The sequence below is a fragment of the Pseudopipra pipra genome, chromosome 9, assembly GCF_036250125.1.
Source record: "Pseudopipra pipra isolate bDixPip1 chromosome 9, bDixPip1.hap1, whole genome shotgun sequence".
NCBI lineage: Eukaryota > Metazoa > Chordata > Aves > Passeriformes > Pipridae > Pseudopipra > Pseudopipra pipra.
The window spans coordinates 1,849,197-1,862,583 of record NC_087557.1 but is presented as its reverse complement, the minus strand read 5'-3'; the positions used below and the strand labels follow the sequence as shown (position 1 = coordinate 1,862,583).

Genomic DNA, 13,387 nt, shown 5'->3' with positions numbered 1-13,387 from the left:
GCTGTCCCCAGATGTGCATTTCAAACTATTGTTTGGAGGGCAAGGAGTTGTGGGCATAAAGATTCTTGGTTTGGAAGTTGCAACCATGCTCCTCATCAGAGGGAAACCTGAGAGAGAATCCTAACTTTTTTCTAGTGATGTTGATAGCACTTGAAAGTCAAGAGCAGTAAGGGGAAAGGTCCCGTATCCCCTCATTTACAGAGCACTGAGGGACAGACTGGAGCTGACTCACTGTGTAAACATGAGCAATTTCTTCTGTTTGCAGTGAGATGCTTTGAAATCCTTGTGTACAAATATTTGCAAGAAAATGACTCGAAATTTCTCCTTTAAGCAAAGTAAACAATCTTTTCAAGTGCCCTTGGTTTACCCAGCTGACAGACAGCGTAGCACAGACGACCCATTCTGGCAAGTGCTGTGTGAAAGGGCTGGAGCTGGGCCAGCGTCTGCTCACTTCAGGGAAAGCAAACACTTGAGCTTGACTTTGTTTTACTCCATTAAATCTTTCAAATGTCAAACGGCTCGTTAGCCGGGGTGGCACTAACTGCAGGGCCAGGAAGGAGTGCTGGGGGGTGGCTGTGTGGGAGGCTGCTGTTGTCCAAAGGATGTGTTAACCCCGAGCTGGGGATTTCAGTCCTGTGCTGGCCTCCTCTCCCTCTTCCCTGGGTTCATGTAACATGCTGGTGCTATGCCCAGGAGGAGCATTAGAGGACTGGTTGTTTCTCCCAAACAACCCAAACCCAGAAGTGCAGGGCAGAAGCTCCATTCATAGCCAAGTGCAGCTTTTCCTGCCTCTCCTGTCCACGGGTGAAACACAGTGTTGGTGATTAAGGTGATGCTGGTGGGGGCTGTGTCTGTAGGGCAGCAGGGCTGCACTCCAGCACATGGTGCTGTGCAGGGATCTCAACACAGAGCTTGTGAACCTCATCTGAGACCCCCCAGGAATCTCCAAGGAGGGGGATTTATGGCTGGCTCTGAGCTGGCGCTGAAGGAGTAACCTTCACCCTTAATAAATAGAGATTTTTTTTTTTTTTATTCCCTGTTATCCTTGCTTTTCTTGAGAGAATTGTGGTTTAGTGTGTGCTGATAAAGATTTGGTCTTGCTTTTACAGCTGTCTCATTTCTGCTCAAGGATCCCCCTCAGAATATTATTTATTGCAGAGCTTTTTTTGTTCAGGAACCAGTCTGTGGAAAACCAAATGGAATATATATATAATATTTTAAGGGAAATGCATAAAGTCATAGATAATTTATTTTCTTTCTTGAAATGTTGCCTTTTTGATCAGTGATATCTCAAGGAGGAGCAGGATAACTGCTGCTATTTTAAGCATCTGTGGTTTCAAAGTTTAACTCCAGTACAAAATTATTGCATCTGCTTTCTTCTGAGAGCGTGACAGCAGTGTACAGATGGGCAGGGTGGAGAGCAAATAATAACAAATGGTGGGAGTTACGACATCAAATACAGACAGGGAGAGAGAATGAAATTCCCAAAGATTTGAGTGGAGCTGAGAATGTTGTAAGTAGCTGCAGGCTAGAGCAGCTCCAGCCGAGAATTCCTCCTGCCTGGCTTCTGGAGCCCAGTCCTGCCCCCAGGGGCACCTGTGGGGAAGGAGCAGAACTGCACCGGGTTGTTGTTGTGGGCTCCAGCAGCCGGTGCTGAGAACCCAGTCCCTCCCGTAGCTGGTGGTGAGCCCGAGTCCCTCCAGTGGCCGGTGCCACAGGTCCCTCCAGCCCTGTTCTGCCTCGAGGAGCTGGCACCCAGTCCCCTCACACCAGTCCCCCCAGCAGCTGACACTGTCCTTGCAGGACACAGAGAAGGGACAGGGAGTGAGATCAGAGGGACATCAATAAGAGGACAGCCCGTGGTGGTCAGGGGCAGGCTCAGGCACTGCCTGGCAGTGTTTGACAGGTGACAGGCCCTCCTCCTTTCTTTGCCCCTCTGTGATTCCATTCCCTGCATGTCCCTTCATCCATCTCCAGAGTTCCCCAGCTTCCCCCAGACTTCCTGTCCCAGGGGCTCCATGCTGGCCTGTCCATCAGCATGGGGAAGGTTGGCTCTTGCCCAGCCTGTCTCTCTGCCCAGTGTGTTCATAACCTCCCCCCTTCTTTATTTGATGAGGTCCTTGATCAAACAAGGGCACAGGCACCCTCACCTTCCACATTCCCTCGTAGAATCCATCATGGAGCGAAATCGAGCAGCTCTTCCCTGGGTTCACTGTTGCTGTTAGAACTTCCTAGGAACGTGTTTTTTGCCTGTACCATCTGTAACAACCCCGTGCATGGCTCAGGTGCCACCAGCTGTGGTCACACCTGGGTTGGGGATCAGACTGGGAGTCCCATGGTGGTGTCATCTGTCCCTCCTGTTGTGGTGACACTGATCTCTTCTTGGCTGACCCCAGTGCAAGAGGGGCTCCAAGAGCACAGAGCTGCATCTTCTGCTGCAGGATGTGACCTGCCATCCCCTGTTAGGTGAGAGCTGGGGCCGAGGCCAGCTGTGCCCATGTGATGTGATGTGATGTGAGGGTCAGGGAATGAGGGTGCTGCCCTGGCTTCTGTTCCATGGCTTCAGAACAGGAAATGAAACTCAGTATTAACCCTACATTATTAAATAACTCAATTTGTTAAATTGGATATTTTAACCCCCTAAATCATTCGGTAAATAATTAAATATTAAAATATTACTTTTATCTTACACTGTAGCACACTTGAAGTTGTTTATCGAGAACCCCCAAGTGAATCGAAAGTTCCCCAGGCTTTTCCCTCCTGACTCTGTTCTCTGTTCCCCGCAGAGCCGCCGCCCGTGATCCACGTCCCGCACAACGTGTCGGTGGTGCCCGGGGCCGGGGCCATCCTGACGTGCCTGGTGCGGAGCCCCGGGCGGTACAACCTGAGCTGGGCTGGGGGGGACGAGCCGGGCCGGCTGCGGCTGCTGCCCAACCTGTCCCTGGAGCTGCGGCCGGCCCGGCCCGGGGACAGCGGGCCCTACACCTGCACCGCCGCCAACGAGGGCGGCTCCGCCTCGGCCACCGTGTTCCTGAGCGTCCAAGGTAACGGGGCTGCGGGACAGCCTGACCGGGACAGCCTGACCGGGGGGGTGTGGGACAGACTGACCGGGACAGCCTGACCGGGACAGCCTGACCGGGGGGGTGTGGGACAGACTGACCGGGACAGCCTAACCGGGGGGGTTCGGGACAGACTGACCGGGGGGGGGGCTGCGGGGACAGCCTGACCGGGGGAGGTGTGGGACAGACTGACCGGGGGGGTTCGGGACAGCCTGACCGGGGGAGGTGTGGGACAGCCTGACCGGGGGCTGTGGGACAGCCTGACCGGGACAGCCTGACGGGGGGCTGGGGGACAGCCTGACCGGGGGGGTTCGGGACAGCCTGACCGGGGGGGTGTGGGACAGCCTGACCGGGGGGGTGTGGGACAGCCTGACCGGGGGCTGGGGGACAGCCTGACCGGGACAGCCTGACTGGGACAGCCTGACCGGGGGGCTGCGGCTGCACCGGCCCTGCAAGTGTCCAAGGCCGGGCTGGCCGGGGCTTGGAGCAGCCTGGGCTAGTGGAAGGTGTCCCTGCCCATCCCTGGATGAGCTTTAAGGTCCCTTCCAACCCAAACCATTGCAGGATTCCATGAAAAAATGTCAAAACTGAAAAAGCACGAGTGAGACCAAACACTTTCTAGGTTTTTTCTGTTGCTGCATACCAGGAAAAAAATTAAAAGTGTAGTGGGAGAGGTCTGGTGGCATGGCTCTGCTTTCTTAAGGAAGGTATTAAGATTTTTGTTTGCTAGCTCTCTATTGGCTGTATAACTGTCTTTTTTCTGGTTTTCTTTGGGGTGTTGGGGTTTCTCTTCCTTATACGTAGGTAGTTTTTGTGACTGTATTTAAGTCTATTATATATATATATATATTGCTTTAGTTCTGTTATTTTGGTTCTTTTGGTTTTTTTCTTCCTTCCCTTTCCTTTATAAAAGGGGGGGGAGTTTTTGCTGTGGACTTGGGGACATGGTGGGGAGCCAAGTCCAAACCACCACAAAGGTATATGCATAAAGGCAGTAATTTGTAATGGAGCAGCAAATCCTTTTACAGTTTGAGTCTTTTCAAAATTTGAAAGTGCTGCATGGTTTTGTGGTTTTTTTTTTGTTTTGTTTGCCTCAATCACATGGAGGTTTGAACCTTGGTCCTTAGCTGTCTGTCACTGGATTAGGAGAGATGGAAATCAAAATCTTTTAGGAAGGAAACTATTCTGCCTTCACGTAGGTGATTCCTACAGCATTTCTGCCCGCGGGTTCTTCTGGATCATGTTCTGTACAGAGTGGGTATCTTGGTTCATTCACTTTGCTGCACTAATTTCAGTACTTGTTAGCTGATGGAAAACTTAGAATTATGGAAAAAATAAATACTGAATGGCATTGTTTGGCCTAAGGTGCCCAAAACAGAGAAAGGTCAAAAGTGGAGTTGTAACACTTATTAATGGGATGTAGTTTTTCTTACAGGAGGAGCATATTGGTTAACAAGGGGGAACAAGTAGTTGTGCAATGAAACGTGTAGGACATGCTTATTACAAAATACAGCAGAGTTATAACTTAATTTCTAACTTAACTTAGATTTCAATAGCTTAAACTTCTAACAAGGCTGAGGGGAAAAGAGCCATGAAAAGAGCTCAACCCCCCTACATTTGGAAAACTTAGTTTTAAATGCTACAGGCTTTTTCCATCAAGACACTCATTCAAGCATGTCAAAGGCAGCAAGAGAAGCAGCTCCTCCCTCATTCATCTCTTCCTGGGATTTAGATTTTCCTCCCTGATGTCTGTAGGCCAGCTGGGAGCTTTAACTCAATGACCAAATTGCTTCTGGCAGTTTTTTTCTAGTAAAGGTAAACTCAGTACTGCTGAGTTTACTGCTGCCACAGCAGAATACTGAGTTTCAAATCACTTATCTGTGTATGATGATTATTGGGGATAGTTGGAAATGACATGTTGGCTGGTACTGCTCTCAGACATGTCTGGGAGAACCCTCTTGGGCACTTCAGGCTTAGGTGAGAATTGTGTTTTCTTTGATTTCTGATGAAAGGTGCTTAGAACAGAATAAATGTGCAGGAAATGCTGAGCTGCAGCTGAACTCGGGTCTCAGCAGCAGTGTCTGCCTCCATTTTTTTGGAAAAAGGAATCTACTGCCAACCTTTCCAAGAGCTCGTGCAGGAGCTGAGTGGTATCCAAAGGCTTTGCATGCCCTGTTGTTATTTGTGATCACTTTAATTTGCTTGGACAAAATGATTTCCCTCAGATTCCTGGAGGTACTTACTGTGCGATTGTCACGTACAATTTGTAGTGCTTGGTAGGGCCCAGAGCAGTTTTCAGAAACCAGTTTCTGTTTGGCAGCAAAGAGTGAAGGGTGGCCAGATGTAAGAGCAAAAGCTTTATGGGCTTGTCATTATTAACAAGCTGAAGAGGGAAATTTGAAGTCTTGTTAATTGATGGAGATGGGTTCGGGCTTTGTGTAGTTGCAAGTAATTCAGAATGTCAAATTAAATTCAGATTGAAGCCCTTTATTATTGCTGGAACAGTTCCATGTAGATCTCTGAATTTTGGATCATAAGAGAATAAACACTGCTTTCATCCCCATTTTCATTCTGGGACGGGGGTTGAGGCACAGAACAAATGCTGGTGGCTCTAAAAATAGCCCGGCATCTGCTCTCCCTGCTGGAGTGGGTTGGAGTAACCCCTTGTTTTGAGCTGGGTTTGGTGCTGCTGTTTCTGAAAGGGGACATTGCCCTGGCTGTGGTGCCAGCAGCTGTGCCAACAGCCTGGAATGTGCCGTGGGAGCTGCCTGTGTCCCCAGCCCTGTGCTCCCAGCCCAGGGCAGCACAGCACCCCCAGGCACCCACTGTGAACCACTGTCCCACGCAGCAGGGCCACGGGCAGGAGAGCAACCAGTTGGACCTGGGCCTCTCCGGGCACTGGGGGGTCAGGGAATGCAGTTCTGAGGAATTCCAGGGAGTATTGGTGCTTATGGAGTGCTCAGAGCACGTGCTCCAGTTTGGGGGTTGGGAAACAGCATCTCTGTGGTGTGACCTGCTCCAGTCCTCCCATGGGATTGGCCTTGTGTGGAAACAGCCATGAATTTGTCAGGAGTTCCCTACTTTTCCAGGTGCCTGGAGGAGCATATTGCAACTGTGTGAGGCTAGAGGTTGGCCAGGAGTGGGAAGCATTGCTGATCCTCTAAACCTGTCAGTGATCTGTTTCTCACTGATGAGTGCAATTCCATGAGCATTTAAACCTTTTCTTTGCCAATTCTTGCAGCTTTGTGGGTGAAATATGAGTTTGCTGTTTGAATATTGGTCAGGTTGAATTAACATGGCACGTTGTGGTAGCTTCTTTTGTTCTTGATACTTTCATACATGTAAGTAATAATGATTTTGAGGGTAAATTTAGTAATTTAGGCTTCTTTTTTATTCAACTGAAACAGTGTGCATGCTGAGACTGATTTGTGCTGGGTTTGTGGGTTTTTTGTTTCCTTCCCCATTCAAGAATTTCAACTACACCTTTAAAGCTCAGATCCCTGAAGTTTGGGTGATGGTAAATGTGATTTTATGCCAGTCTTGCTTTTTCACGTGTTCTGGTTTAAGTCGGAGTAGCCAGGGAAGGAATTACCTTAATGATTGCAACTGTCTTTTCCCTTTACACCACAGCTGTGTATGTGTAGACCTTCTACAGCTTTGCCTTGTGTTTAGGTTGGTGATAGTAGAGATGTTTGAGTTTAGTATCTGGGCATATGATGAATTGCAGCAGCAGGTCAACAAGAAGTGAAGTCAGCACCCCGTTCACTTGGATTTCTTTATCTCAATATATGGATGGAATAAAATCATATGTGCTGTACTTACTGTTCTGTCTACACCAGGATGGGTTTCCTTTCCTTTCCTTATCATTTACAAATGTTTAAATGCCTGTCTGGTATCACCATCACAGCTGACAGGCATTTTCAGCACCTGCTTGCAAATGGCAGTGATAAATAATTCAGCACCCAACTGGGTGCTAGAACACAGAAATAATTCAGGGGTCTCTGCTAGAAGCAGCTAAGCCACACCTGCAGGAAATAAGCACATTTATAATGTGTTCCACCTGCCCACATCAGAAATCAAGTGTATGTTTGCCTTTGGGCATTGAAGAATTGTCTTGGCTGTAATAACAGTTTGATAAGGGATCTTTTATCAAGCCAAGGGGTGACAGAAGTGCTGCATGAACAGTCACATTAAGAATGGAATAATTCCAGGGAAGAGACTGCCCAGGAGGGCAAAAGGAGAATTACCTCCTTGGCATAACCCTGAATTTTCTCTGCTCTTTTCTCTGAAAAGACACAATACAGAGATAAACGTGTTGGGCTTTGAGAGTTCTCTGTGTGAGTGTTGTTCACCTGGATCCATGGATACACGCTGGGATAATGGGCAAGGAGAAAGTTGTTATACTCTGCTGAGTTCTTTAAACACTGAGAAAACAAGAAAGGGAGTAAAACTGAAATATTACTGCTTTAGTTGCTATTTCAGATTTAAAGTAAAATGAATGTGAGGTGTCTGTGCTAAGAACGAAAAGCAGCTTAGTGCCTTCAGTGCTTCCCTCTGGGCTGTTTTTGGAGCTATCTGAGGCTTGGAGCACCCTGCTCTAGTGGAAGGTGTCCTTGCCTGTGGCAGGGGATGGAATAAATGATCTTTGGATCATTTGGAGTCCCTTCCAAACCAAAACACTGTTGATTCTTCCCTCCGGCAGTGGGTGAATAAGTAGTTGTGCTACTTAGCCACAAGGAATGGCTATTCCCTGTGTCCTGTCCTTCCATCCCTTGTCCCCAGTCCCTCTCCAGCTCTCCTGGAGCCCCTCTAGGCCCTGCAAGGGGCTCTCAGCTCTCCCTGGAGCCTTCTCTTCTCCAGGTGAAGCCCCCCCAGCTCTCCCAGCCCGGCTCCAGAGCAGAGGGGCTCCAGCCCTGGCAGCATCTCTGGGGCCTCCTCTGGACTCTCTCCAGCAGCTCCATGTCCTTGTGCTGTTGTTCCCCAGGGCTGGAGGCAGCTCTGCAGGTGGGGTCTCTTAAGAAGCTTTACACATGATCTGTATTGTTTAAAGGGTTTTATTCTGCAGCTTTGAATGCGGTGGACACTGTAAGGAGCTTGTGCTTCTGCTTCTGTCTACAGATCTTCACCTCTGTGATACAGAGAACAAAACAAAGGAAATTCAATTGACCTGACATACAGGAAAGCCCCTCTGTGTGCCTTCCTTTGGGCAAGAAAACAAGATGGTTAATTGGTGGCAAATGTGGTCACACTGTTTTTAGCCAGTATCTTATTCCAGCTGTGTATATTGACTTTCTTCTATTAATTTTATTACAAATACAGTATTAATTAAGATTTCTTTTATCTTCTCACCTGCTAATATCACACGTGGGCAGCAGTGCCACAGCACACTGTGTGAGTGCCACTGGAGACAGTTTCCTAATCCCAGCAGGAGAGGAGACCCTCCATGGGCCCAGAGCCTGCAGAATTACCCCCAGTGACTCTGGGCAGGATTTCAAACCAGATAAAACCAGCTGAGGCATCTGTGCACATCATGAACCACTCAAGGACAGTTCTGTAATGTGCAGCCATTTCTGGCCCCTCCCTGCCCCCTTGGATCTGGATTTAGTCCTGGTGCTTCTGGGGAACTACAGCTCTGCCTTCCTCTGGTGCCTTTTCTCTGGGGGCTCAGAGGTTTCAGAGCTGTTACACGACACAGGAGGGACTTTTTGGGACCCTGCAGTTGTTATTGAACCTACAAGTGAACAACTGATAAACTTGGGGAAGGTTATTGTGCATCAGTTTAAGAAAGGGAATGATCAACCATTATCTGCATGTGTGTTTACAGTTTTGCAACTGTGCAAGTCAGCTGCAGTTTATTACTGACTTTCTTCCTTAGCAGTGCAGCAGTGTGGGTTTGCATTCACTACTCCTACAGATCTCAGAATCCTTTACAAGTTCTCATGTTTAGTTAATGACTGAAAATAAAGTCCTGCCAGTTCTCTCCAGGTGCTGCACTCAGCAAAGAGTCTTCTCCAAGCAGCAATTATATTTCTCTTCCAAAGAGAGGTTTATGTGCTTAATTAGGGGCAGACAGATAAGTTTCCATGAGACACTAACAGCTGGGAATTAGTCATGAAACTCAAACACAAAACTACTCCTTGCTGGGTCAGCAGTGGCTCAGTTGATAATGCCTACAGACTTAATAACCTGTATTTCCTAAACTTATGCTACTCTTGATAAACCTCTTCCTGTAAAAGAGGAAGAGATCTACTGCTGTTCTTCTCTGTGTTTTTAATTTGATGGTTGACCACTTGAAAAACCATCTAATATCTCATTATCAGTCATTCATCCCCTTCTCTGTACTGTGATTGTGAGGAGGAAGATTGTTTTCCAAGTTTTGTGTTTTAATGCCACTTGCCTAAAAATCTGCTGGCTAAACTCCAAAGTTTGTGCTCTGAAAGGAGGCAGAACCTGCCTTGCTTCTGTCCCAGGAGCAGCAGAGTCTTCTGCAGGGAGGTTTTTCTTCCAGGCCAAGAACACTGTGGTTTTTAGTGAGCAGCTTTGTAAGCAAGTGGTGTTACAACACAGAATTTGGGCAGTAATCTTCCTCCCAGCAATGTAAGGCAAAAACATGGTATTAATTCTTCCCCAAAGGCATTTGTAGTAGTGCTCTGTTTCTGTCCATGACAGATGGAACTGGAACAATGGATGCTGTTCACCTGGACACTGCACAGCATCACACCTGCACCTTGTCCTTGATGCATTAAACCACACCTATCCAAACAGGCTGTGTGTGCTGGCTCTTACACACACTTCTGCTTAGCAGCCACTAAAACATATCAAACACCATCTGGGTCTGTGGGATGGTGTAATTCCCTCTGAGGGTAATAAAAATGAGCTGTGCAGAGCAGCCCTAGATGAGGTACCCCTGGGTTATGTGTGCTTTGACTCTCCCAAAGGACAGGCTCAGGCTTTTCCTCCTGTGATTGCTACAGGAATGATCAGCCCCAGAGGAATTCAGATCAATACAGAGTGTGATTAGCAAAAGGCAAAGCTCCAAAGGAAGATTGATACTACTCATGTCATAGGAGCCAGTTTCATTCCTCAGCTTAGTTTTTATCTCTGGGGATGAGTCTCCTTCTTGCCACTCTAACTAAGGCACAGTCACATGCACCGTAGGACAAAGTGGCTGCTGCCGTGGGGAACGGCTTTGGGGGTCACTGCCTAAGGATCACAGGATGGTTTGGGTTGGAAGGAACCTTGAAGACCACCCAGTTCCACTCCCCTGCCATGGGCAGGGACACCTTCACCAGAGCAGGCTGCTCATTGTCTTATATTTGTTAACATTGTTGCTGCTTTTTTAAATCCCGTCTCAGGTGGGCCCAGGGCACCTGAACCCTGACTTGCAGTGTGATAAAGGTGTTTTATGCTGGGGGTTTGGGAGACTGTGCCAGGGGAAGGCACAGTGGGCTCTGCCCTCATGGGATTGCTTCGTCACTTCTTGGAAACGGGTATAAAGTGGTTATTGTAGCCTGTGTTCTCTAAACAGACATTTTTAATTGCTGGGTTTGATTTCTTTTGCTAGAACCACCGAGGCTTGTTGTTTCCCCCAAGAACCAGACTTTCACAGAAGGCTCTGAGGTGTCCATCAGGTGTTCTGCAACAGGTCATCCAAAGCCAACAGTCGTGTGGACACACAATGATATGTTTATCGTTGGCTCAAGCAGGTGGGAGTTATAGTTTTCTCTATTTCTTTTCGTTTCCTGTGTGAGAAGGAAGTTTTGAATAATGCCAAAATATTCTGATTATTTCCTCAACTTTCACTTTTAATAACTCTTTAATTGCAAATATCTCATCTCTAAAATAGAAACACTTTAGTTCTGTTCTTCGGGAGGTTTTTTTTTTTTTTCTTTACAAAACAAGTGCTTTTCACAAAATGTAGTGCTGTTCTCTGGAAGATATTATTATTTATCATGAGAAAAAACCCAGCAAGACTATTTATAAACCATCTGGTCTTGCTGCTGTGACTGCTGGAAGTGTGGATACAACCATTGCTCTTTTTAATCATTTTGGTTGTTGCCCTGTGTGTTCCCAGGTATAGACTGACCCCAGAAGGCACCTTAATCATAAGGAAGGCAATTCCCAAAGATGCAGGAATTTATGGCTGCTTGGCAAGTAACTCAGCTGGGACAGACAGACAGACATCCACCCTCACATACATTGGTGAGTGAAGGAAACAAGGCAGTGAAGTTAAAAAAGCAAACTAATATATCATCAGGGACTGTTGGAATGAGTAGAACTGGGCAGAAAACACGGTGTTAGAAATGTCAGAAAACACGTTGAGCAGCTCCCAGATGTCCCTTTGGGTTTCTGTTCCAACCTGACTGGTGCTGTTGGGTGGTATTTGGGGCTTCTTGTTCTCATGCTGTTTCTAAGCTTAAAAATGTGGGTTTGCTGTGGGATGGGCTTGGAAACCTGAGTAGGTCGTTGGAAAAGGAATTGTGTTTCTGTATCTAAATACTGTATTAATATATTAATAGCAGAGCATTAAAATGTTTGATGACCAACATCTGGCTGGAGAAGGAGAGTGACTCTTGATGTTTTTACTTCCTACATAATGAAACTTTCCTGATTATTTCCTTTCATTCCCTGCACATTTTACGTGTGATTCAGATGCTCTGGGGCTGACTTTACTTTTCCAAGTTTCCCCGAGTTAATCTGTCACCTTAAATGACTTTTAATGCAATTATTCTTCTATATAAAAAGACAAAATAAGAGTCTTTCATTGTTTATGTTTTAGAAAAAACTATTTTTTTTATCTTGTTTCTTTTTAGAGGGTCCAACATTGACTGTAGTTCAGAGTGAAATTCTGGTTGGTCTTGGAGACACGACTGTTATGGAATGTAAAACAACTGGAATCCCAGCCCCCCAAGTTAAATGGTTTAAAGGTGTGCTTATTGCTTGGTGTTTGGTTTATTTATTTAGCAGCAATATTTAGAACAATGATCTGGAAGTGACTTCATTTCTCTCAGAAGGTTTTTGTAGTATTCAACCAATGACAGACCTGTGAAACACTGTAAATCTAGAATAAATGGCATTGGCCTCTAGGGCATAAATTCCTGCTCCTATTTAAATACAGTGAATTATTTTTCGTAGCATAGGTAATTAAAGAAAAAAAAAAAAAAGCTGAGCCTCTTGCCCATTTACATAAGGTTCATTCTTCTGTCAGAAAATGTTTAAGTTATATGCTGCAAAAGTCACAAAACATTTTTCTGTAGCCTCTGATGTCCTGTTTTCATGTGGCCTCCAGTTGGAGAGGGAGAAATACAGCCTGAGACACTGCCTAGTGCTGATCTCTGCCCAGGGCTACTTGGGTTTGTGTTTCCCTTGTGGAACCAATCAGTAAAAAAGGATGTATTTAATGTGGGAATGATTTTTTCCACTCAGTTGAGTGGGAGTCAGAGTTCTCATCTGCTGAATTCACACAGCCATGCTGTGACCCATCTCAAACTTGGGCACTGTTTTGTTGGAATAACTCTGATAAATACAGCTCTGATGTTGATATATGCAGTTATATTGCCTCTTTCTGTCTGGACTTAGGTGACTTAGAGTTGAGGGCATCAGCATTTCTCATTATTGATCCTCCCCGGGGTCTCTTGAGGATCCAGGAAACACAAGAGCTGGATGCTGGTGACTACACCTGTGTGGCCTCCAACGCTGCTGGGAGAGCCTCTGGCAAGATCACTCTGGATGTTGGCTGTGAGTAAACTGGAACCTGCTGGGAACACTCCAGTTCCAGTGTCTGCACTGGGCAGTGAGTGGTGCCCTGGTTCTCTGAGCCTTCCTCACAAGTACCTATAACCTGTGTGTGTGCTGGGGACACTTTTGGGTGGTGCTGACTGAGCTGTTTCCTTGTCCCATTTGGGCTCCAGCTTAGAATCATAGACTGCTTTGGGTTGGAAGGGACCTTAAAGATCATTTTGTTCCAGCCCACTCCTTGATTCTTTTGCAAAGCATAAAGTTATGGGAAGGAAGAGAGAGGCAGAGGAGGAGGAAACTGTTCAAACCTCAACCTAACAAAATTTCCATATAGAGAATTTATTATACAAACTTGAATTACTGTGAGAGGTTGTCGTAACTCAGCCTTTCCTCTCCTCTTTTCCTAATGCTTTCCATCTGCTTGTGGCTGTTCAGTGTTCCTGTCAGGGACATGCATCTTCTGAAGCAATGAGGGGAGGAGAACTTAACAACCCTAACACTTGAGTATGCAGGGCTGTATGATGGGGGTGGCTCTGTCTTCATTTTTATGAGATGTTTATCCCCTTTCCGAGCTCCCAGTGTAAGAACAG

At 46.7% G+C, this 13,387-nt stretch overlaps 1 protein-coding gene across 9 annotated transcripts in view; it reads left to right on the top strand.

Moving 5' to 3' along the window:
- HMCN1 (hemicentin 1) overlaps positions 1-13,387 on the top strand; it is a 161,749-nt gene that overhangs the window by 45,526 nt on the left and 102,836 nt on the right. For all 9 annotated transcript variants that reach the window (XR_010432568.1, XR_010432567.1, XM_064664038.1 and 6 more), the window contains exons 11-15: positions 2,787-3,044; positions 10,624-10,765; positions 11,134-11,261; positions 11,873-11,986; positions 12,639-12,797. Coding sequence is in view for 7 of the 9 variants with exons in the window: in XM_064664038.1 (XP_064520108.1) it covers positions 2,787-3,044; positions 10,624-10,765; positions 11,134-11,261; positions 11,873-11,986; positions 12,639-12,797 (801 nt within the window). In the remaining 2 variants the exon portion in view is untranslated. The remainder of the gene's footprint in view (positions 1-2,786; positions 3,045-10,623; positions 10,766-11,133; positions 11,262-11,872; positions 11,987-12,638; positions 12,798-13,387) is intronic.